The 26,323-nt window shown below is 39.0% G+C and overlaps 2 protein-coding genes and 1 pseudogene across 3 annotated transcripts in view; all 3 read right to left on the reverse strand.

Annotated features, from left to right (window-relative positions):
• CERS5 (ceramide synthase 5) overlaps nucleotides 1-13,923 on the reverse strand; it is a 24,501-nt gene extending 10,578 nt beyond the window's left edge. The window contains exons 1-2 of the mRNA XM_023535403.1: nucleotides 13,604-13,923; nucleotides 12,356-12,417 (exon numbers count right to left, since the gene is read on the reverse strand). Of these exons, the coding sequence (XP_023391171.1) occupies nucleotides 12,356-12,417; nucleotides 13,604-13,801 (260 nt within the window). The 5' untranslated portion in view covers nucleotides 13,802-13,923. The remainder of the gene's footprint in view (nucleotides 1-12,355; nucleotides 12,418-13,603) is intronic.
• On the reverse strand, nucleotides 8,781-8,896 carry LOC111744795 (annotated as a pseudogene).
• Nucleotides 13,924-16,308: 2,385 nt separating the features above from the next.
• Nucleotides 16,309-26,323, reverse strand: part of LIMA1 (LIM domain and actin binding 1) — a 74,813-nt gene continuing 64,798 nt past the window's right edge. For both annotated transcript variants that reach the window (XM_011368318.2, XM_023535420.1), the window contains 2 exons: nucleotides 20,006-20,139; nucleotides 16,309-18,595 (listed from right to left, as the gene is read on the reverse strand). In XM_011368318.2, the coding sequence (XP_011366620.1) occupies nucleotides 17,587-18,595; nucleotides 20,006-20,139 (1,143 nt within the window). In that variant the 3' untranslated portion in view covers nucleotides 16,309-17,586. The remainder of the gene's footprint in view (nucleotides 18,596-20,005; nucleotides 20,140-26,323) is intronic.

A 26,323-nucleotide genomic window follows, 5' to 3' on the forward strand; every position in this document is an offset into this window, starting at 1 on the left:
AAGATAATATCAACATCCTTGCTACTCAACATAAGTTCCATAGACTAACAGCATTATTGGCTTTTCCTAGAAGCTTTTCAGAAATGCAGAATCTCGAACCCCATCCCAGACCTACAAAATCAGAATCTGCCTTACTAAGATCCCCAGGTAATTCATATGACCATTAAAATGTTAGAAGTACTGGTCTACTTTACGAGAATCTTGTACATTCGATGAGATAACACATATATGAAGCCTGGCACAAGGGAAGTGCTCAACAGCTTTCCTTATATTGAAGGATCATCTTGATCTTAATTGGAGGGAAAAGTAAAACTGAGACTGAGCTCTTCCTAAATACAAGTATCCTGGGTCACAGCCACCTTCTTGCCTAATAAAAAGATTATGGAAATACTTACTTTCAGGAGCCCTGAAGAAAGAAATCAGGAAACTAGTAAAAGTGAAAAGGAAATTACCTATTTACTCAGTTCTCATCCCAGATCTACTACTAATAATAAGTCAAATAAATGGTCAAGTCACTTAAACCTTGGGTCTTGGTTTCATCATCTAAAATAGGTTGTACGAAATGATTTCTAAGATTTTTTTCTATATCTAAGATTCCATAGTATGACCATTGGTTGCAGTTAATTTCTAACTTTTATATCTTTGAAAATTGAGAAACTAGTTCCTGGTTCTTCAAGAAAGATCTTCTGTTCCTCCACAACCATAGAGTTTTGTGAGCACCACTCAGCTCTGGGAAAAGCTCTATAAGCCACTTTGAGGATAAGTCAAAACCAAGTTTAGCTCTCTTAGCATCTTAGGGAGTCCCATAATGAAATTATGAAGGGGAGACGTAAGATGGAGTGCTCTTGACCTATTTTCTTGGTCTGCATTTGAATCCAGAATTTATCTCTAAGGGAGGAGACTAAGAAACTTTGTTTATCATTTTCCTCTATAGAAAGTTCTTTTACCCTTATCACCAAAGTTCTTGAGCCATGGGGAAATATTTTATTCAGGACACAAAGTTAGCCACTGAAATCTATTCTCTCCTCTCTTTTACACAGGTGGAACAAAAGTTACATTCAAAGGCCAATGATAGTAGATACTTTAACATACATTTCCTGGTATATTTTCTGTGTACAAATATTTTAAGATTTCATTCATGTTTAAACTCATTGTGAACACAGAGAATACATAAAGAATACTGCTTTTGTATCTACCGAGGTTCTGTGCTCAGTAGTTGCTCAGTAACTGAGAAGTGACAGGTCCAGCAAATCCCACCCTTGCTCTACTGGAGGTCAGTTTGGACCCAGGATTGATCAGTATCCAGAAGAGTAATTAAAGCAGTCATTCTTCACCATTGAGTTGGTGCCATATCAGAGACAAGATCACTGAATCGTCTCTCTCTGTCTCCTCTCATCTACATTAATTATATGAAGAGGTAGATCCAAAACCAAAATCCAGCCTTTCCAATTCTGACTCTTACCCCCAATCTAGGTCTCTTACTTAATCCAGAAGCATTCAGGTGACTAAAGGCACTGGAATTAGACAGATTGTACCAGCTAAGAGACTTTGTGAAAGTTCATTTTAAAGATGAAATGACACATGAGGCATGCTTAGCCCAGTACCTGACACCTAGTAAACAGTTCAGTCTGAGAACTCCCTGATGGTATCTATGGTAGAAGGCAAAAAGACCAAGAAGTCCTCTTTCATACAACAGGGACAGGTTTGTACTCTGCTCACTTGGGTGGAGCCAAGATAATTTTTTTATTATCTGGACTTTGGAGTGAACTTAATGTCCCTACAGTTGTCATTAGCTCACATCCTGCCCTCATTAATTCAGAGTTCAATGAAAGACATAAAGCTACTGGCGGTCAGCTACAGCTGTACAAACCCTAAGAAAATTTATGTATTTGACAAATATTTAATGGGCATCTATTTTGTACTATATCACGAAGCCCAAATCCAAAAATACAGACTTATGGTTGAAAAAGAATTTTTCTGTGGTAAAAGAAATTAAATACACAGATTTATTTATGCACTTAATGAATTATCTTAATGAAGAAAGTAAATTATTTTCAATCAGAACTCTTGAGAAAGTTCAGACTTGATCATGCATTCATTCTACATCATTTACCTGGCATTTAGTATAACTTATAAAATAAGTATTTAGGTTGTCAAACTCCAGACAAAGAGCCGGGTATTCATCCTTTCCACTAGATCAGCACTTCTCAAAGCATACTCTGGAGACTCCCAGGGGTCTCACAGACCCTTTCAGGAGGTCTGCAAGGTTAAAACTATTCTCATAATAATTCTGTAACTTCATAATAATTATTTTCTCTCTCGTTCTCTCATGAGTGTACAATGGAATCTTCCACAGATTACATGACATATTGCAAAAGACTGAATGCAGAAGCTGACATGAGAATACAGCTGCCAGACAGTAAAGAGACTTGCAAAAATATAAAATAATGCTATTCTTCTCAAATTTTTTTTGTTTTGGAAAATAGTTATTTTTCATAAGGCATTAGTTATATTACCAATATAATCAACGTATTTTCATTTGTAAAAGAATTAATAAATATATATTAATTTTTTTTCCATTTTAATTTCTAAAACAGTACCTATTGATAGATGATATCCATATAAACAAAAACTCTTGAGGTCCTTGATAATTTTTAAGACTAAAGGATTCTTGACATAGTTTACAAACTGCTGTGCTGGATGACACTGAGAAATCAAACTTGGGATTTTCTGTCCTCTCAAGGATCAATTATGTTTTAAAATAATTTGTAAGACTAGACTTCCTTTTGCCTGCAGGGCTGAATAAGGAGGCACTTAGTGGTCCATAATGGTAAGGTGCTCCTTTCCACTTGGCATCCAGGAACATGAGTCTAAAGACCCAAGTTGATTGTAATATATCGGTCCTGCTTTGTAGAGATCATGTCCTTCTGCCCTTTTCTTGCCCTCCAGGTACATGGCAGCAGCTGAGCTAAGTCTGGGTTAGTTAAAGTGAAGTTAATGCTTTGCTTTTTCATACCAGAGACAGGAGCTATACTAACAATGCTATCTATGTGATTCACTAGAACACCATTTATGGATATGAACTATACATAAATATATGAGAAAGTCTAGATCGAGCTTCTCAAGTGGTATATCATGGGCTATACTTATGCTGAGATATTGCTCTTAGTTCTCAGGGTGGTCTATGGGGCCTGTGGTAGCCAGAAACCCTTAGCCTTTGACCTCATATATCCCTCTGTGCAATGTACATATTATTTTCTATGTGTGTAGCAACATAATTTAGTTGGGAAGCATTGGCTTAGATCAATCTTTGGAAAAATATAAAGTGTCAAAATTGATATATAAAAAGAAAAATAACCATCAAAGAAATTAAAATAGGTAATGAGATGAAGGGAAAAATACAATAAAAAGAAAAAAGTCTTATACAGACTGATGAGGACGGTGTATCATTAGGTGAAGAGTATTGAGTAACTAAACTGCCTGAATGCTTCTTCCTCCAGCTCCCCTCACAGAGAGGGGGGGTGGCGAGAGAGAGAGAGAGAGAGAGAGAGAGAGAGAGAGAGAGAAAGAGAGAAAGAGAGAAAGCGCGCGCACGTGAGCTCGAGTGAGAGCGCTGAGATGTTTAAATAAAGATTATTAGAGCCAAATGAAGTCTGTTTAGAGACTTTAATCCTTAGGTACATAAGCAGCACTTGAAAATTCTCCCCTGAGACATATGTACCCTTAAGAGGCAAATGCAGAGTCCCACAGAACAGAGATTCAGAAAGTCCTTTCCCTGTACAATTGAATTTTTATTAAACCAATCACATTAAAAATCTGAGTGGCTGCCGTAGGGTGGAAAGAAAAGAAAGTAAAAAGGCAGAGGGAACAGCATGTACTAAAACTAAGATAAGAAACGAAGTGCACTTAGAGAACTGTGCAATGTATAAACTGGGGGTGGGGATGATGACAGTGACAGGAGTAAAGAACTATACAGGTGGTTAGAGGCCAGATCACAGATGCCTTGTGTGTTATGCTAAACTTTAACTTTATCTAATAGCTGATGGAGAGTCACTGAAAGGCTTTATAGGCTGGGGGCAGAGAAGAGATGAATGGATCTGTATATTAGTAAAGAACTCTCATTAGCTATTGTAAAAAAAAAATCCATGCTATAAGTGACAAAGCACTGAACTAAGGCTGTAGAAATAGAAAGGACAGATTCATGAGATGCTGAGGAAGTAAAATTGACAGGACTTGGTGATTGAATAGATGTAAGAGGCAAAAGAAAAGAAAGAGTCAAGTGAACCTTCCATGTTTCTGGCTTGGGAAACTAAACTGGTTATGGTGCCTCAACCAAGCAGCGAATAAGAAAAGCAGATGTGGGAGTGATAGATGAGTTGTGTGTATGCTGAATTTGAAGTATCCATTGGTCATTGAAATGGAACTGTTTAGTAGGCAAGTAAACTTGAAAAAGGGGCTTGAGTAAGATATATACACATCAAGATCTGAGAAAGAAAAAGAGCGAGCAAGAGAATGAGAATATAAGTGGTAGAGCGTGTGGGAGGAGATGCCCCGCCTTCAGAGATCCAGTTCTTAAGGGGAAATGGCAACATTCATAGGTCAGGGGTGGAAGTGGGGATTAAAGCAAGGGGAAAAAAAAAGGCAGCTAAACTTTTGGGGGTGGACGTGACTGCATAAGAAAGGAATATAAATTGAGAAGAGAACTAAGGTCAGAATCTTAGAAAACAACCAGCATAAAAAGTGAATTTAGGGGACCAGAAGGTCAGAGGTGGGGTCCTATCAAATGAGGAAGAGATTGAAGTAAGTAAAGGATTTCAGTACCCACTAGATTTGGCAATTTGGAGTTCTGTGGTAACATTCACCAAATGGAGACTCTAAAAAAGAGTAACGAGTTACAGCAGTGAAAGACAGAAGGAGGAGGAAGATAGAAGTGGAAATAGCCAAGACTCTCAAGAATCTGGGTTAGAGAAGAATGCCTTCAACTTCCTCATCAGAACCACTCTGTCTGAAACTGATATCCCTGTGCTTTAGATCTATTCTAATCTTTCCTGATAAGAAATTTCATACTATTTATTCCTCCCCTCCACCCATTATCTTCAGCCTCACTCTCTCCTTAAACATACTCATGTTTTCCCCATCTTAAAATGGCTCTCTCCCATCTCACAACTATAGTTCTTGAAGAAGACCTCTTTTCCTGACTTCCCTTCTAACTCCCACTCATTCCTCAACCCTCCTCACTCTCTCATCTGGCTTGTCCCTACACTCCACTGATCTGCTCTTGCCAGTCATCAATGATCTCCTTATTGTGAAATCAAAAAGATGCTTTTCAGTCCTGTATCTTCCTTGACCACTCAGCACCATCTTATATTATTGGCCAAGCCCTCCTCCTGGAAATATACTTTTCTTAGCTTCCTTACTGCCATACTCTTCCTAGCTTTCTCTCTCTATCTCTCTGGCAATAGAACTACACTGCCTGGTATGCACTGCTAGCTGAGTCACCTTGGACAAGGTACTTAACTTTTTCTGTACTTCAGTTTTCCCATTTGTAAAATGAAGATAACAATAGTATCTGCCTATTTCATAAAGTTACTATGTTTAGTATTAAGAACAGTACCTGGGACAAAGTAAGTAACTACTTATTAAATGCTATTATCAAATACTGTATGGCTATCATACCTCTTTTCTCCTTTTAGGTTTCTTTTTCCTTTTCCTTTTCCTAAACCAAGGTGTTTCCTCAGGGTTCTATGTGGGTTATCTTCTTACTCTCACACCCTGGGTGATCTCACTCAATTACAGTAGATCTCAAAGTATGGTCTGCAGAACCCAGAGGGTTCCTGAGATACTCTCTGGAGGCTCATAAAGTCAAAACAATTTTCATAATAATATTAAGACATTATTTGCTTTTGTTACTGTCTTGATATTTGCAATGATGGTGCAAAGCATTTGTGGGTAAAACTTGCAGCACCTGAGCATACATTAAGGCAGTGGCACCAAACTGTAGTAGTTATTGTAGTTTTCCTCACTGCATTCTTAGTTAAAAACAAAAACAAAAAAGCCAGTTTCTTAAGAATGTCCTTGATGAAGCAATAAAAATGATTAATTTTATTAAACCTCAACCCTTGAGTACACTGTTAAAAAGTATTCTGTGATAAAATGGGAAGTACACAGAAAGCACTTTTGCTTCATACCAAAGTATATATATGAGTGTCTCAAGGAAATGCACTTGGTTGACTAAGTTGTAAGTTTAACTAAATCCCTTTTTTTCAAAGAACGCCATTTTTACTTGAAAGAATGACCGACAGATAAACTATGATTATTCATACCTGATATTTAACATTTTCTTGAAAATGAATGAAATAAGCCTGTTACTTCAAAAAACAAATATTGTTACCAATGATAAAATTCAAGCTTTCAAGTGAAAATTAGAATTTTAAAGAACTTACATCTGCTTTTGAGCTTGACAATTTCCCAACACTTCAAGACCTTTCCGATGAGATTGGTTACAATGAGAGTAACTAATATAATTTTTTAATATTGTATAATGAAATGTATTTACATTTGAGAGATCTACATAACTCAGTGAATCAGTATTTTTCAAATAATCAATACATGATATCCATTCAAAGTGTAAGATAGACCAATGAATTTTAACATGAATGAAAAGCTCATCGGTATGGTTTCAGATTACACAATGCAACCAACCTTTAAGAAACTACTACCTGTGTTTTGGTATAGTATGAAAGAAAAAATACTTCCTTTTTCCAATGATATATCTGTGTGAAGCCAGCTTTTATTTATGTACTTCAACCAAAACAACATATCACAAGAGACTGACTTCAGAAGCTAGTGAGGAGAATCCAGTTATCTTCTATTGAGCCAGACAATATAAAGAGATTTGCAAAAATGTATAATCAATACTGTTCTCACTAAATATAATTATTTTTCAAAAAGGTTACTTATGTTAACATGTAATAGGTTTACTGTTTTTATTTTTAAAGAAATAACAAATATATTTCTTATATTTCTCAATTTTAATTGATAGGCATATGTAACCCATAAAAACAAAAGCTCTTTTGAGATCCTCAATAATTTTTAAAAGTGAAAAAGCATGCTGAGAACAAAAAATTTAAGAATTACTAAATTATACTAATACTATGTGCTGGTGACTCCCAGTCACTCATTATCTTGTATATTCCCTATACATATGCATCCATGCCAGTGTATTTTTCTGACTAAATTCTTAAGAGGATGGGGTTTTTACTATGTACAGGCAAATGTGTTGTATATATCTGTTGTACACATATGTGCTTGTTGTGTACAAGATACTGCACTTTCCAGGACCCTTACACCACCAAATTCAACGTGTCTTGCATGGTCCGTGTGTAAGTAATTTTTGCAGTTTTTTTTAAGGACTATATTTTTTAATTGGCAAATTTGCTTAAAGCAGAAACAGACTAAAAAGAAAATGACCTCTATGACATATAACGTCTGAAACCGTGACAATGTACACACTGTATTTATACCAAATTATCTCTTACTCCTTATTCTACTTGCAGGAAAGTTATCTTCACTTAGACTTATAACAGGGTCTTCAAATATTATGACTAATACCTGTGCAATTTAATTTATCTACTGGTACTGTGATGAGAAAGAAGGACCATGATCCTGCTTACATCTTACACTTATTATAAGGGAAATAAGTCTTGAGATAATTACTTAGAGTATGTATGTTTGAATGCTTCAGACAGACACAAACTAATTTAAGACTAGGTTGTAGTTTTATTGTATAGTAGTTAGTAAATATTTCATTTGCTATAGAACAACAGTTCTCCAAGTACCACTGGAGAACAGCTGGGAGTCCCTGAGACACTCGCTGTTTAAATTAAATTTCTCCCTTTTCTGACTACATGCATACATTTCTTTCGTTAAATATATTTATCTTTTTTAAACGGATGAGCAATTATACAACTTAATGCATTTGCATAAAGTAGAAACACACGAATACGGGCGTGCCAAATAAGTGTATTAGAAAAAAAGGTTAACAAAAAGCTCTTAAGAAGTTTTTATTATCCTTCATAGTCCAAGAAATAATTGTTTCTTAGTGAGACATTCATTAAGCCTATACTTTAGTTAACAACCATTCAAAGGAACTGAGTCTGCCTCCTCCAAACTCCCATAACTTATCCTTGTGCATATTTTTATTACACTGTATTTTAACCACTGATTTTCTTCCTAAGGGTGACTTACTCACTTTTTTTATCCTTGGTACGGTGTTTGCTATGCGGCAATTTGATTCAGTTTGAGACTCTCTGTGCCTATAATAGAGACTTCTTACAAATGCTGACACTACTCAAAGCTAAACACTACAAGGAATACCCTTTTTAAGAAACTCCGTAATTTTAAGAAGCAATATAATGGTGTGATTAGTCTCACTGCCTTATTAGGGCTCTGCACATCTCATGCACATTTAACTACTTGTCCAACTTGTTTGTTTACAGAGCGTTAACTACTCAATTGAGAAGATATATGCGCAAAAGCAAAACTACAGAGCAAAGCTTGGCTAAAGGCACTGTCAATCAAAGATTACTCAAAATTGACTATAACTATTTAAATCATTCAGGAAATGCTTTATAGTTTAGAAATCCCATTTTTACTGTTTTTAAAGAAGGACTTGTTTTTTAAAGCATAATCCAAAATACTTAGGACTGATAACCTCTTGGTCCTAAAACACTGAATCAAATGAGAATTTATATTATAATTCTCTTTTTTATTATTATTTATGCCTACAGCACCTGGTCTTCCTAGGTGGTCTCCCATCCAAGTACTAACCAGGCTCGACCTTGCTTAGCTTCCAAGATGAGACATCGGGCTTGTTCAGGGTGGCATGGCCGTAGATAATGGACTATGGCTCCCCTGGAGCATGAACTCAGGACCTGCTGTGTGTAAAGTAGATGTGCTAACGGCTACACCATATTACAGTTCTCTTCTTGGTTATTGGTATTTGTTTGAACTACTACCATCAGAACTGCTCGATAGAGTATGTGAGCCACATATGTAATTTAAAATTTTCTAACAGCCATATTTTAAAAAGTTAAAAAGAGGTGAAATTAATTTTGGTAATATACTTTGTTTAACCAGATATATCCAAATTACTATCATGTCAATATGTAATCAATGTTAAAAATTAAGACATTTTACTTTTTTTTTGCACTATGTCTTTGAAATTCAGAGTGTACTTTACACTTAGAACACATGTCAGTTTTGACTAGTCACATTTGAAATCCCCCCAAACTATCAGCTACTGTACCAGCTAGTGGCTACTGTATAGGACAGCACAGCTCTAGATAATTCTGGGAGAATTCTTCATATCTAGGAAAACTGCCTTCATATCTAAGAAAACTAATTTCAGGTTTTTTGTTTTTGTTTTTTAGCTAGATGTGATTATGGTTAACTCCTTTTGCAGTAACACCTCAATTAACTTCCCTAAAGATAAAGGAGGAGTGGATTGAAGCAAGAAGAGCTCAAAACTCAGTGAATTCTTTAAAAGGCAGCTTTTATCTGTCTAAAAATACCTCTAGAGAGGAAGCCAAAATAGGTATTATCTCTGCCTTCTCACTCTATAAGGAGAGTACAGATTTCACTTGCTGCCTCCTCTTTCATGAATTTCTTCCTATATTCATCTAGGAGACCTGTTTTCTGACTCAGGAAGTGGCTAAAGCAAAAATATCTGACCTGTTTCTTTTTCAGTGCCAAATATACTGTCTCCAGGGATAAGCCAGGAACCTGACCTCAGGCATGATAGTATTCAGAGTTGTCTACAAAGCATCAATACCCCCTGTGCAGAAAGGGCTAGAGAAAGTTTTACCAGAGAGAGGAGAAACACATAAGGCTTCTGATTATCTGGAGCTTACTAAGAGTTGGATTCTTAGATAAGGGCAGGGTCATGTGACCATCTTTTTCAATCTTGCTCTGCTGGATCTACAAACCAGATTTAATTCTATGATTTACAATTCGATAATACCCAACAGAACACCTTCAGGGATGCAGTGGAACGGGCAGTCTCCCTTACGGCCTAAGTCAGCAGCTATGTCCATTCTTCCCAAAGCCTTTCTCTCCTGTTTGGAAGACCTCCTAATATTGGGTCACGACGCAGTGACATAACATAGATCTGGGAGCGGGAGCAGCAGACCTGTCAGGAAGAGGAAAAAAGTTCTTCCTCTTCTTAGCAAAAGTGGGGGAGAACAGGAAAAAAGGGCAGCGGAGGTAGCAAGGTTTACAAGAGGAAGATGAAATGAGTGGTTATGAAACGTACACACAAAAAAATGAGTCACTACACTTGTTGCCAGTTACAAGACAGGCCACTAAGTGAGTCCATTCAGTCCCCAGGGAGAGAGCATGGTACTGAGAAGGCTCTTTAGACACCCAAGTGAGGTTGCCCTAGAAGTAACGAGAGAGAAGAGTGGCCAAGGAGAGCTCTAATCTATCTCTTGTATAATTCACAAAACAAATTTCTTCCGGCAATATAAAGCTCCTATTGTAATGCCATATTCAAAATAAATGAGCCCATATCATTTTGATGGTGTCAATATTAAGTCTCAAGCTCCTATTCGATTCTAAGGAATAAGTGCTCAAGGGACTAGATATTAAATTTCAAAAAATTTTATCTTAAAGATTCAATTTAAGTAAGACATAGCAGATCTAGCTTGAACCATTCTTTCCCTTAGGTCTCAATGATCAAAATGATATTAAAAAGGAATTATAATTTTGCCCCTCTCAATCAAGCCAAACATCTATTTCAAGCTGAAGATTTAGATTCTGGTTACTCCTCCCATCATCTGAGTAGATGAGGGTGGACCTTTCTCAAATAGTAAGTATTTACTGACCATATGCTACACCCAACACATTTTTGCAAGGTGCAGGACATCATAATGCAAATAGTCAGCAGAGGCCCACAAAAGAAAGTCACTGTTCCTCAGTAGGTAATTTTCTCCTATCTGCAGTTCTTTAGCAAAATCGTTAGCTAGATATAAACACTTTACTTATGGTTTGATAGCTTTTCAAGACATCCCTATTAGATAAGGTTGCAGTTCTCCAGGGAATGTGGGAACTTAAAACATAAATGCTCATTGCGGTTGATGACAAGGAAAAGAAAGTGAGACCAAATTGTAAACTCTATATTTATTCTTTAGGAGAGTCTTAAAACAACACAAACAGATACAGTTTATCAAAGGGCATAGTGTAAGATTCATTAAAATATGCAGGACAATTTGAAACAAAAAGAATGTAAAGTTCAAGTCAAACACATTAAGTAACCAAGAATAAGATGGGCATGGATTTGTTCTCCAAATCCCAGAATATTAGGAACAGGAGGTTAAATCTTAACCCTTGAAAGGGAGTTTAGGAACAGGAAAAAGATGGCACCATTATACAGTGGCAAGGGCTGGGGAAAATTATCTAGATCTTGGTTCTAGCTCTTCTCCCAGGTGAGTATGCAAACTTCGAAAAGCTGCAGGGATATTTCTGCAGCAATATTTCTGAAATATCTTTTATTAAATTCTAAGAGTGGCTCCTATTACCTTTATGGAAGACCAGTGCAACAAGAGAAGAACTGGTGATCCAGTAGTCAATTTTATTGCTAACTAAAGTAGTAGGTCTTAAAGAGAAACAAAATAGCGACACTGCTTCTAGGGTTAAACTTTCCTAAGATCAAACATGAGATGTACAAGGTACTGTTCTTACTAGCCAAGATATATCATACCAGAATGCTTTCAGCTCAGTATTCCCATCCACCCCTACTCCCCTGACACTGGAGCACCATAGAAACATTCAGATAGAATTCCCACAGGTAAAGGATCTTTTCCAGTGGCTCTGCCAGGGGATATATAATCTTAAGTTATCTGGGGGAGCTCTTTGGAAATCTGAAGATATATGTATGTTTATATAAAATGAGTGTTTATAAGCAACAAGTTACTTCATCTTATCACTAACGTGGAGAAATTTCCATATTTATTGGCATATATTTATATGAGAAGCATATAAATATATCAGAGTATGCTTTCATCAGAATTTTTTCCTGAGACAATGAACTTTTTTTTTGGTCTTGAATTGTGTATTTTCCTTTTTAGTCCTTCCTTTGTCTTGCTTTTTTTTCAATCTTCATATATAGATGCTAAGGTAAACAGTACCTGGATCAAGGTTACCCCTGAGAGACAAGTGGTTTGTGTTTCCACCCCAGTAATATTAATACAATGACTATACTTTAAAAACTGCAGCACTAAATTCCCAAGGATCCACAAAAGGCATTTCGAGTTTGGGGTTTCATTTGCTTCAGTTAAAAGCATCTTTATTTTTGTACCTGAAGTCCGTCAGAGCATTCTGATGACAATATACAAACACTGTGGATGAATGACCAGCTAGCTACACATAACAAATATTATTTAAAAAAGATTGTCAGAAATAGTAGGCAAATCAAAGAACTAATCCAAAACAGATAGTATTAATTTTTCTTAGAGGAACAGATTGTTTTATCTGCAAGGAATTTTCATCTGAGCGCATTCCTGCTCTAGATAAAGGCCAAACGAACAAAGGATGTCAAAGTGCCACCCTCATTACCTGAGACCTATTGGAAAGAAGTCTCCTTTCCGGAGTGAGTACGCTTGATCAAAATCACCCACAAGTCCACATTATCCACAAAATCACCACATCGAGTCCTTAGTGAATATCTTTATCTTAAACGGTAGATACGATCCAGTCACTCAAAGAAAGATGAAATCATTTTTCCCAACAGCACGGGGAGGGACAAAGTATGTTGTGATTCTGTTAAACTCACAAGTTTGGCTCAATGCAGCAGTTCTCTAATGAGCCCTAGGGCTCTCCATCCTTTGCAGATGACCACTCCTCCTTCCATCTCAGGCCTCCAAGGCCCGTTCTGCAACTAATCTGACCCCTTTCCATATTTTGGAACCCGCAGGCTCCACCACACCACACTCCTACCAGATTTCTACTCTCATACGGGCTCTGGGGGAATTTTATTTAATCACACACACATACGCGTGCGCGTCTATGAGCTGACAAACCAAGTCTTAGGGCCTAACTAATCCTGCTTCCCTCAACTCTCAAAACTCACAAATCTTTGAATCCCGTGAATCCACTCCTCTGGTTGGAACGTCTGTCTGGTGGTGACCCCTCAGCTTCCACGGCCCCAACTAGCTCGGGTTCTCGTGGCCCTTTCCTGTTCCTCGCTTAAGGTTCTGGGCCACAGCTCACACTCAACCTGTTTCCTCGTCTGCAAAATCCTTGGAGGTTGAGAGGAGGCCTATAAGACCCCCGCCCCCCCCAAACGACCTCCGGGATCTAAAATTGAATGGGCCCAGCTTCCCTCTCGACTCTCACTCTTTCATTGTCCACGCCCAGACTGTCTTTGCTTAGGCTCCACGACCACTTCGGCCACCCTCCGTGCGCCCCGCGCGGCGGCCCAGGCTCCCCCGGCCCCCCGCTTTCGGGCTTCCCCAGCAGGTCTGCTTCCGGTCCTTGGCCTCTCCCCTGCAGCAGCTCCACCGGCCTGCGCCCCCGGCCCTCCGCGCCGCTCGTTCGCAGGCTCTCACCGCTCGAAAAGCAGCCTCACAGAGAATATGCCCGCCGCCAGTGGGAACACCGAGAGGATGTGCCGGGCCCGCGGGTAGCCGTAGCCGTCGCCCGGCCCCTCGAGGTCCGCCCAGCTCACGTTCTGGGGCATCCAGAAGCGTTCGCTCCACAGCCAGCCCCACAGCAGGCCCAGGGCGCCCGCCGCCGCTGTCGCCATCTTACGCCCGCCCCGCGGCCACCGCCGCCACAGCCTCAGCTGCCGCCGCAGCAGCCAACGGAACCCGCGGTGGGGCGGCCCCGGGGCGGGGTCGAACCGGCGGCCACCCCCTTTCCGGCCCCTTCTTGTCCCCGGCACGTCTCAGCCGCCCGCTCCGCTGGGCCGCGCCTCTTCACCGCCCATCTCGCCTCCCCGCCCATCTCGCCTCCCCGCCCATCTCGCCTCCCCGCCCACCTCACTCATAGCAGATTCCCGGGCCACCTCGTTTTGGGACTCCGCCCTCCAGCCCTGGCTACGCACCTTCCCGAGCCTCCCACTCCGCCCCAGCCCCGCCTCCGGCCAGCCTTGGCCCCACCCCCACAGGCCTCGCAACTCTGGCCCCGCCCTTTTTTGCTGCCGGTTTCGGCCAAGCTTCTCCTCTTTCTCTCTCGCCGGTCCAACTACGGCCACACCCCTTATTTCAGGCCTAGCTCCCTTATGCAAACGTTCCTCTTCCTCAGTCTAGGACGTTCAAAGCTGCTCCCCGCTCCCAGGCAGGCCATACCCATCTCTCTACTCCCAACCCCTCTCACTAGGGCTTATCTCACCACCTCAGCTGATCCCACCTACTTCTCTCCACCACCAGAGGCTAACTCGAATGGTCTTAAGAAAGATTCAAAGAACTAAATCTCTGCCTCTTGTCTAACGACAGATAAAGTAATTCTTTAGTATGGCATGCTTACCCAGAAGTTAAAGAGTTCGAAGAGAGGAAAAAGGAAAAAAACAGCAGCCATTCTAAGGAATAGACTAGGTTTGCTTTTTAGCTCAGTGGTTCTCAAACTTTAGTGTGTCCCAGCTCAGGCATTAACTTGTCTCATCTTTTACATGGAGAGGTTGTTAAGTTTCCTGGAGGTTCAGGGTAGGGCCAATGATTTGCATTTCTCATTTCTAATTCATAGATGATGCCTTTGCTGCTGGCCTGAGAACCACTGCCGGTAACCATTTTCGTCCAAACCTAGCAACAGCTTAGAGGTAACCACCCTAATATTCAAGATACAATGTAAAAGTAGTACACTCCCCCTGATTCCATGGGAATTCAAATCAGAGCCCCAAAGAACAGAATATGCTAACTTGGCATGCAGCAATCAACACACAATGATCTTGGTCTCAGAATCTATCCCCAGAAAAACATATTTGTATCATTTCTCGACCTCTTGGCTGTTATAAAACGTTACTGACAAAGCAAACGTGGTGCAGCTTTCATTCTGGCCAGGAGTGATCCCACCAGCAAGCTAGTGGAACTAAGTTGGGTCTGTAGCAGTTATGAAGAGTCTCCTTACCTAACTCAGATCCCAAGTTTGTCCCTTTTCCTGCTTCACCAATGAAAAACATCATCCTATTGCCACTAGTGACATACTAAGTCCAAACAAGTTGCCTTTATTCAGAAAAGCCAAGAGAATAAATAATAAACATTTTTTTTGTATGGCTGTCATTTTTTTTTTTTTGTTTTCTAAAAATGTTTATTGTTATTTGGTCATTCTCTGAAAGGACATCCTTTTATTATATTGAAATGGAGCCAATCCTGTTTCTACACTCGGTTCTTATGTCTATATTAGCCCTTGAAAGGCATAGAAAAGGGTTCTCCAAAATGTAATCTCAGTTCCCACGTATTTGATAATATGGCGACACACTCAACTGATATTCATAAATGTCAGCCACAGGCATTCGGACTTTATTTGAATAAACTCAGCTGTTGTATCATGTGGATGGGTTAGAGTAGTAGTGAGTCACAAGTAAAGTTAACTAAATTCAAGCCAGGACTGGATATTTTTACGAATGTCAGCAGGAGCTTCTGGATAATTGTTCAGTGAACAAGGCTTTCTAAATGACTTTAGCCTGTGGTGGGGCCAAGAGCAGAAAATAGTATCCTGCCATCCATTTAGAAGACCAGGCAAGAACCTAGAACAAACAGTGCCCCTGTAAAATATAACAGATGACTCGAAAATCATGCCTATCTCCAAGGAAATCCATACTCCCATTAAAAAGAAAAAAAAAAGAAAGAAAAAAAAAAAAGCTTTAACATTTGGGGCAGTTGCCTCTACAGGCAAGGAAATCAACCAACTATACCTCTGCGCAGAGTGGAAAACAAGTCCATTCTCAGCAGAAGCATTTGGAAATTCCATTTGGCATGTTAGGCATAACTGTAAGGTAAATTATTAAATGTTGAATACAATTAACAATAAAAAACCACCACTGAATTTTGAATTGGTAAAACAAACGGCTCATTTTGAATGTACACACTAATTCTCTTGCCAAGTTGCTCTCAATTTTCAAGAAAAATTTGTCTTCCTTCAGGAAGGATAAAGCCCCAAATCACCCCAACACCACCACCTAGTGGTGAGATATACTCATAGTCCTTCACTTTAAACCACATCAGATAGTTCTCTGCCCAAACTGCTAAGGTAAAAAAGTAGATCCTGAGAGACTGTAACAATGTAAAATAATAATGGAAAAGGAACATTGAAAAGTTCAAATGTAAATTAAAAGCTTTATTGAATAAAAATGTTTCAGACTAAGCAAGATTGTAAGAAAGCAGAATATTTTACATCTCTAAAAAATATTAAGAGCTAAGTCTCTAAAACTGTAGTACAATGAAAAACCTATAGCTTAAAACCTCTCTTCCCCACATACAATTTGAAATATCAGTTATGTACAACAAATGTACTCAAGTTTATAATGTTCCAAAGCCTTTATTCTAGAACCCCCCCCCGCCCCCATAAAGGCCTATAATTGGTTTAATTGCACCCTGGGAATACTGTCTGCCATAAAAATCAATATGTTTCAGAGCTGATAGGAATTTAAAAACAAGTGTCCCAGAAAGGGAATATCAGAGGTGAAATATAGGGTTTGGGGGTTGGAGCTCAAGTGGTTTAAGGCGTTTGTTATTCTTTTATTAAATTTCTCATTTTGCTCTAACATGCAACATGGCGAACAGCAATATAAAAAAAATCTTATAAAAATATTGCAGCTTTCAGTAAATTATGAGAAGCACAGATAACCACCGGAGAAGAAAGCAATCACTTGCGGTATAACAAACTCAATGGCAAATACCATAGCTTATCTGGGAGACAGTGGATCTCTCCAAGCACCAAAGGTGCTCAAAAGGTGCTTCAAAAAGATGGTTATGTTATATCTCAAGAATCCAGTTCAGGATGTGGTTTAGAGAGCAAGATGCAAAGCAATAAATTTTCCATATATATCAGAGTAAGAAAATTAACCTAAAAAATTTTTTTAAAAGACAGAATATTTGATCTCTTAACAGATGAATACTAAATAATTAAATTGATATTCATTTAAAAATATACAAACTGTGCCCTTTATACTAAAGTGCGTTCAGTCATAATGATTAGGCCCCTAAATCCTTTCTGTATGTTGCCTAATTCCATAATTGAATTTTTAGTGTAATAATAATTGAATTATTAATCATCTATCTATTTTCATATTGCCTTTTGGGAATACAGTGGAATGTGGACTATATTCGTTGGAAAATCCTCAACCCCCATAAAACCTTAAAGCACTTAATGTGTATCATCATGGCTAAAATAGAGGATTTAGGTAATTTTATCTCTAGCATTTAGAGATAAGCTGCAGTATGGGATTTTTTTGAAGCAAGAACTCTTTCCCAAAATTACTTCCACATAAATTACAGTTCATGCTAAGACAACTGTTTACGTGCATCACTCTGATACAGGGCAGTGGCTCACTAACACTAACACAAATGTAAGGCCTAGCACCATTGTAATTTGTCATTCCTCATCCTCATCTTCATCGTAATACCGATTTCTCTTTATCTGTTCCTCTACAGACAGCTCTTTGACTACATCTCCCTCCCAGACTCCCATATCTTGGGATTTTTGATTCTGAGCAGTGAATTCTTCAGTAGATGTATTGTCTGCAAAGCTGGACCAATTTGGAGACTTGGGTTCTAGTGGAGACTGCTGTTTGGAAAGGTCTCTATCATCTTTATCTAAGTTTGCCCCATTTTCTACAAGATTCTCACTCTCCATCTCAAAACCACGAATTTCCTTATTTCTCCAACCTGCCTCCCCTCCTTTAGAGTCCTTATTTTGCCAGGTTATTTTCCCCACACTCCCATTCTTCTCAGAGTTGTTGGCATTTTCCTCATGCTTCCTTCCTGCTGCTATTTCTCCTACAAACTCCTCACTCTGCTCCGACACGCTCCAGCCTTTCCTGAAAGGTGGGGACAAGGTTTTTGGACTCTTGACTGAAGTGGTTCGAAATGAAGCTGCTACAGTGAAGGGGCGGCTTCTTTCCTTCAGTGAAGAAGATCGTCTTAGCTTCTTCAGATCCAGATCTACGTCCTCTGGAACTTCAGGCTTGCTGATTTCATCCTCAGGGGGCCATTTGGGCTTGGATACTTTGATCCCTTCCTCCAATGTACTTCCTGAACTGCCAAGTTCAGTGGGGGGCGGCCACGCTATCCTCAACTTCTTGGTTTCAGCTGGCTTTTCTTCTTTTTCTGGCTGAGAGGAAGCCTTGGCTTCCATACTTGCGGTCAGCACACCCACCTTAGCAATGGGTGCATCTTCTACCCCTGGGCTCTGAGGAGTCTCCCCTGGATTTGGAAGCTGGGCTGGTCTCTCCAATATCTCTTCATTTTCATTTTTGCTTGACCATAGATCCTTGTGTGGTCTGTGCCCAAAGCCTTCATCGTAGTTACCTTTTGATTTAAAGAGCTGATTGAAATGAGGCTTGCAATAGATTCTCCCATGTAATGATGCATATGTTCCTAGACTGTTGTTAAAAGAAAAAAAAGTATCAAGTTAATAAATTCGTGTACTTCTATTTATACCAACAGGCTGAAATCTGGCAATTCCAATATTTTCAGAAGATGCTAAGTGAGAAAAATATCTTTAAAAGCTCATCAATCACCTAGGATTCTCTTTGCTCACTTATCCTTATAAAAAAACATGTTCGCTTCCAGACCTGAATCTTCACAAGACATTCTTCTACCTGGTACATGCTTCCATTTTCAAATGATTTCATTCCCCTTTGTCAAAACTGTTAAAAAAAAAAATGACTTCATTCAGGAAGTCTTCCCTAGGTGATCCCACCTAGCTCTGATCACTCACATATTTTCTAAGTATTTATAACCCATAACTACTTATAATGATATTCCTTTATAAAAAGTTGAGTCTTTTTCCTCCTGGTTTCCCAGCTGTGTTTGAATTTAAAAGCACATCTCTACTGGAATGGGTGCAATGAGCTGTAAGCAGTTAGTACTCAATAGATACTAGTGACTGAACAAAAGTAAGCTATGGTTACTAAAAGAAGGGTGAGCAATAGCCAGGAAGTAATTCTACCTTAATATGTCAGTACTAAACAGGTCTCGAGGAGATTTGGTATCTCTAGAAGGGTTACAATTTTAAAGAATATATAAAAACAGCAGTATTTCCACAGAAGAAATATAAAAATTCAAGAATTCAGAAAAATGTACTTTGGAGAAAAAAAATACTAAAGTGGGCAGAAAAAGAACCAGTGAGTGCAAGTTAGAGAGGCACATTTTGGCTCAATAGAAAAGGAAAGTTATTGAGCTAGAGTTATCTAACACTGAAACTAGTTGTGGTGAGCCATCAACCCCACAGGACATCATTCAAGAGTATTTTAGAAGGGATGCTTGCCCTGGAAAGAAATCTGGACGATTCATCCTGGTTACTCCCTTTTCTAGACTCTATGGTTAAAATGAGTTAATATGGAATATTTCCCCAATTTGCACATTTATATCCATACTTTGAATTATTTGGAAGAAATGATACATAATGATAATTTTCTCAGAAAAAAATAATTCAACATACAGAAAAATACATGCTCTTCAGAGTCTATTATTATTGCTATCATTACCATTCATACAGTGCTCAGGACAAAAACACTCCATTAAATTTGGTCACATGGGGTTTTATCAGCAACCCTATTACTTAAGCTTCAGTCCTAGCATGTAAATTAACATATCAATGTAACGAAAAGTTCCAAACACTACTATCATTTGATATGAAATACTTGTCTCTAAATGGTACTTTTTACATTTTTCAGGGACCTTCAACTAATAGCACACTATTAGCACTTAGCTGCTAGTGCTCGAAAGGCTAAAGACCCCCTCTGCAGGTGCAACTTGACAGAGAGATGGTTTGTTTTGGTCTGGCTCACCTAAGCTTGTTGTTGCAGTAGGAGCAACGGAAGCAGCTGATGTGAAACACCTGCTGATTGGCCAATAGACGCTCCATCGGGTAGACTGTCTTCTGACATTCCACACAGGTCTCTCTTGCAGGTACCTGAAACTTCTAGAAAAAGGAAAAGGATAACTTTAACTAGTATAGGCAGTGATGAGTTAGTATTATGCTGAGGTGGGCCTTGAGATTTACTTTGTTATCTAAGGGCTCCCTTACCTGGTCTGTCAATTCTCATAGGAACACTAAGTCTGCTCTGATTCTACCTGATGACTCTTTAAAGCCAAGAGGCTTTCTTGAGTTACATTCTCAGATTGTCTGGCTGCCCTAAGTGTTGCAGCCACTGAGATGGGTGACACTAGGGCTGGACTGCAGAGAAAGGCTTAGACAAGCCACCACACATAAAAAACAGTATACACAAAATTTTTCTGCAGACAGGAAATTAGGAGAAAAGGTCATCAGACGCAGAAGTAGTTTGACTGTTTGATTCAAGTGCCAAGTAAAACCAGGACAGACTTTTATAAGAACAAATTCTGAAAGGGATAAATTTCAAGCAGAGGAAGAGTATTTGGCTTTGAGAATTAGGAAAAGACACTTTGATAAAGAATCTTTTAGTGAACTCTCTGCTTATAATCCTGACTTGCTCAATTCGCTAGGCCTAATCTTTTAAAATAAGTCAAAACTGACACATCAATGGAACAATTTAAAAGGCATACAAACTATTTTATTAGGATTCCAGAAGAGAGCATAGTCCAATAAAGCTATAGGTTCTATAATCTTAAAAAAAAAAAAATGTGGAGAATAAAACTAAGGCAATGGGGAATGGGAAGTCACAACAGACTGGGAATCATGAACTGTTTGTAAAGGGTGGAATAGGGTGGGGTGAGCTCAGCTGTTCTACCTGGTAAACCCAACTCTAAAGAACATAAAATACTTGGTATTCTAGCACTGATGAAAGCCAGAATTCCAAAACTGTAAGTTTTCACACAATAAGAAATGGTTACATGGCTACTAGGTGTGGGGGTAACAAGTCTTTAGTTGTATGTTAACTCTTGACTTGCCCCAACAAAAATACTCAATCAGTAAAGATGGAAGTCACTTAGGTTAAGGTAGCCAGGAAGCTCTCACAGATACCTTGGTGGTCCCTTGACTGCCAACACTAGTATGGTGATAAATAATGCAAATTAATCCCAAGGCCCAGCCCCTGAATGGTTAAGGTAAGTGAAAATAAGCCAGGTTATGGGCAAGACAGAATTTTGATTTAAAAACTTGAAAATAGACACATAAATAATTTAGACTGCCAGTTCACTTGCCACATGATTCCCTAGGAGATAAAGCAAAAAATAGGAATGGTTTTCCAAGTAGATTTAGATAGCAAGTGAAAGTAGAAAACAGACATAAAATGAAATTAAAGAGAAAGATCTATAAAAGGGAGTTTAATAAAATTAGTATGAAATTCCCAAATAGCACCAAAGAATTTAAGAATGAAGGAGCAGAACTGAATGGAAATGGCTCCAAAAGAGCACCCTTCTCCATTCCTAGGGGTAGGGCCCTAAAAGAAAAACCAAATCAAAGACCATAGGCTACAACCTAGTTTACCAAGCATGAGAAAGGTATTTAAATGAGACCAAATGTTATTGTACTGAATGCTGTTAGAAGTAATTAAGGCATTATTTGGAGCTCAGAATTCTTTTTTTGTTACATGGACATTTCTAACAAGATAGGACCTAAGTGGAGATGTCCTGGCATAGTTTAATTAGGTTTCTCTAAAAAAAACTAGGCCCTTGTCTCGTAAGCAGGAAATACATTAAAATGCAGAATAATTGGGTATAATAGTACAATTGATGTCACTGAAGGGAGCCTGTACAAATCACAATTCACATAATATAAAAGTAATAAGACATGTATTTATCAGATTGAAAATCTTTTTCAGCTGCAGAGTGGATTCTGTATTTTTTTTTTTTTTTAACATGACTTAGGAGAATAAGTATTCATTGTGGTCAGTAAGGACAGAGCAGGCGAAAAATTTCATATGGTATAGGAGGAAATGGGTATTATTCAGCTAATGGGGGATGGAGGGCTACAGAGCTCGCCTCCATTATACACACACACAGAACACACTGTAGGAGAGGGGTGCAGCCCAGTGAATAGAAGGGAGAACCTGAGAAAAAACTGAAAGTTGAGCTCACATTAGGAGGAAAGTGGAAGGCAGGAGCAGAAATTAGGTACCGGGAGCAGGAAGCAGAAGCTGGAAGAGACAAACAGGAACCTTCAATGAATACAGAGCATTTTGGTGCGCCCTGGAGCGCTTTATTGCAGCTGAGCTGAAACTCAGTTACAGACTCAGATCCAAGAGTAAGACCATGTTTTCTTCCTTTTTCAAGTAACTCTGCTAATCGTGGCAAAATCAGCCTCACTCATATCTACCTGACGCTGGAACGCATCCCAGTGCTGTAGAGAGAGTTTTATGAGCCTTCACCCACACACGAGGAGTGTTTCATTAACAATTCTTTAGTGTCTAACTATCTTCCACATCTGACCCACAATGGCTCTCTCTTGAATGGAGCCTTTCATCCATACAAATGAAAAATCATTTTCTCCTTAATATCAAATAATACAGGCATTCCTTGTTTTATTGCGCTCCCCTTTATTGTGCTTCAAAAATGTTGTGTTTTTTAAAACTGACAGCAGGACCTTCCATCAGCAAAAAGATTACAACTCACTTTATTGTGGTGGTCTGGAACCAAACCTGCAATATCTCCGAGGTATGCCTACAGATCGCTGCTCAAATATCTGACTAATCAACCACAAACTTCTAACTAGCCAGATCTACCAGATTCTCATGATTCCTATTCATTTCTTATATAAACCCCTTTTAATATTACTTAAGGTTTATGAGGCAGCTGCCCAAGGGCCCTTATAGTTTCATAAAGATAAGATGATGCCAACATGGCATAATGCCTGGTCAGAGTGGCTGCGCCTGTGCCTTTCCTTTATTTCCTCTGTCCTGGGCTCTCAGCCACTTTCCTGTAATTGCCCCCATGTCTATTCAGACAAGAGGAAGCAGAGTCAGTGCCCAAAAATCTCTACCATTATGGTAGGCCTGGCGTACATCCTGCCCATGCCTTCATGGCATGCTCGGACTTGGCATAGCTGCATTTAAAACACTGCCAATATTAGAATGTTAGACATTTTTTATCTTAACAATATATTTTTCAGTCGGTAAGATGTTTTTTTCACTTCCCCTCCATTACCCTTTTTCACATGTAGAAACTAATGCACCAGGATGTCAGATGCCTTATCAAAGTTCTCACAGCCAGTAACTTAAAACTCAGAACTCCCAACTCACAGACTAACAGTGCATTTTCTAAATTTCTCAAATTAGTATGTCAAATTCCCATAACTAAAGGAAATTCATTAGAGAAGAGAGCAGATGCTAACCCAAATGAAAATAATCTCACTGCAGCACTTTGAACAAACTACAGTCTTCATTTCAAATTAAAATATGTAGATAATATCTTTGGGATATTAAAAAATGAATGAAGTAATACGTAAATAATTGATGTTTATAAACACTGTCATGTCTTTCCCATCTAAGGGATCTTACAGGCCCTCTGCCGATCAGCATCTATTTAAAGTTATTTTTCCAACATATGTGCATGACTTCATTTACATTCTTTCACTCTCTTAAGTATATATTTTAATCTAATAGAGGCTCCAGTTGGGTTATATATGTGCACGTGGTAGGGAAAGGCAGCAGCTGGCAGCAGGCGGTGAAGCTAACTAGCCTTTAGACCTAGTGTGATCGGAAGAAAAGTCTGTAATGACGTCAGGCCTCCATTCCTCAGACAGAACACCACAAAATGCCCCTCATTCCCTCCTTCCAATTTGTGCAAAATACCTAGGTAATTAAACCGAAATGCTTCACCACACAGTAAATGATGGGCCAGCTCTGTATAGCCTTAACTCTTTCCCTAGTTTTTTGTAAAACTTTTCTGAAAGCATTTTGGGGATATTCAAATCTAACAGACTGCTGTACATGTAGAGGAAAGGTTAGTGCTCTGAGAAAGCAATAATAATGTGGATAGTGTGAAGAGATTCTGGATACCCTTCTAGCATAGTTCTGATCATTTTGCAAAATAGCATAAAACCTCCTGCCCTGTCCACAGAGAAAGGGACAGCTGGCAGAGCACAAAAAGGACACCACAGTGGATGTCCTCTCATGCAGTCTGCTGTGTTTTCTCTCCACGTTCATCAGTAAGACCAGGCAAGGAAGCCTGGGACTGGGCTGTCCTGGACATAGCAGGGGCAGCAGATGCTCCTGGGGCCAGTTACAACTCCCTCTCCTCCCCTCTGGGGACATTAAGGGGATAACTTCTTTCAATGGGAGGACATAAAGCTTAAGAGACAGCAGGGTCTCTTCAATCAAAAGGTTCTGATCCTTCTTATAGGGTCCACTGAGCTCTGTACCCAGAACAACCACTTTTTGAAAACGAACCTGCAACTTCAACTTCTTTAGCACCAAGTCTCATCAACTGAGCTATTTGATTAGTGTTCAAAATATACAAATCCTTACTTTTAAAGACCAATATTGTTTTTTAAAAAAATTAAGCTAAAATTTGAAATGAATTGAGTCTCTACCTAGAATGTTCTATTTTCAATAACTGAGAAGGCACTAAGGAACAGCTTTTTTTTTTTTTTTCCCCAGGATGTGTGGGACTAAAAATCTATTCTGAATGAACAAGTTTATTCTTAGTTGTGCGTAATTTCCCAAAATGAAGAAACAACTTCTGTTGCATGGTCAATAGCCACAAGACCAGTTATGCCAGCAGGCCTTCCTATAGACACTAAAGTATCTATATTCTTGCCTGCAGAATGTAAAGAGTAACTTTGAGGAAGAGAAGATAAACTGCCCTTAGGTAAAAGTGGAGATGTGATTGGGTCCCACCCCAGGTTCTGCACACCATAACAATCTGAGCTTTGGACCATGGGCAAAGATAGGCAGCAAGCCAGTTTATTCCGGTTCTTAGACAATGTTCAAAACCTGAAGGGTATGGCTGGTGAAAGCAGGCCTGTCTTGCATTCTACTGCTGAGTGACCAGGGCCAAAGAAGCAGGCATAGGTCTTGGGCAGCTGTGGAGGGAGCTTTACCTCCATTTCCTCTCTGTGGTAGGTCAGAAAGACCTAAGTGCTCTGTCACACACTGATCATCAGCTTAGACCCTGGAGTCTGAATCATGAGAGATCTCAATGGTCCAACTCAGAACCAGGAGATCTGGCCTAGCCTCAGATGGAGGGGAGTAAGACTGGGTTGAAAATTCAAAAATAAGAACAGATTTCAGTTCTTAGATTAGCCATGGAATTTTCCTAGTCCTTCAGTCACATAGAATCCATAGCCAAGTCAGATTTGCTAGCTGTTCTTGATCCAGAACAATAACCCAAGGACTCACATCTGGGCAGGGTTGCTGTTGAAGAGGAAATTAACCCCATGGCATTTGCTACTTTATTGGACTCCAAATACTGTAAAAAGAAAGTGGTGATGACAGCATGAGCAGATCTTTAAGGTCAGAAGACGGGGTCATATTGAATACATGTGCAGATTCAATCACTATAACTCAGTTCTTTCTTCCGTTACTAGCTTTCTCTTGCTTTCTATACCTTTTGCTCCTTTTCAGTAAAACAACTCTCCTCATGAATCTCTGCTTCCTTTAAAATGTTCCTGTATACTTTCTCCTTCATTCTTTTTGTGCACTAGAACTTTCATCAAGGGACCCAGCATGCTCACAGTTGAGAGATACGAGCATGGTGGATGTGTGCATGAGGATCGGGCAGTACAAACTGCCTGACAACTAATGATGCCTATTTAGTTTCTCTCAAAATCTGGCTACTTAAGATAGCACCAGAGATGAAAGACACTAAAGAAATGTGGGTATGTTTGGTTATTGATCAAAATGAGTAAATTAGCACAACATTAACAAAGCATTCAATTAAAACAAGTCAGTTTTAATAACAATAAGCCTCTGACAGGTGCTAGATTTAAAAAAAAAAAAACAACTTTGCTTATTTTTACAAGAATATATATTGGTTTATGGAAAAGAAAAAGACATTTTAAAAAAATTAGTGAATAAAAGGAGACCATAGACTGAATAGCTTAGTAAAATTTTCTTAGGGTACAAAAACTTTGTATATTCTTTAACATCTGATATTATAAGTGTTACTTGCCTGTCCATTTTTAAAGCAAATGGGCTGGCCAACCTCCACTGGAAAGTACACGTTCTTGCTTTAAATATGCTGACCAC

The sequence above is a fragment of the Pteropus vampyrus genome, unplaced genomic scaffold (assembly GCF_000151845.1).
Source record: "Pteropus vampyrus isolate Shadow unplaced genomic scaffold, Pvam_2.0 Scaffold140, whole genome shotgun sequence".
Classification (NCBI taxonomy): Eukaryota; Metazoa; Chordata; class Mammalia; order Chiroptera; family Pteropodidae; genus Pteropus; species Pteropus vampyrus.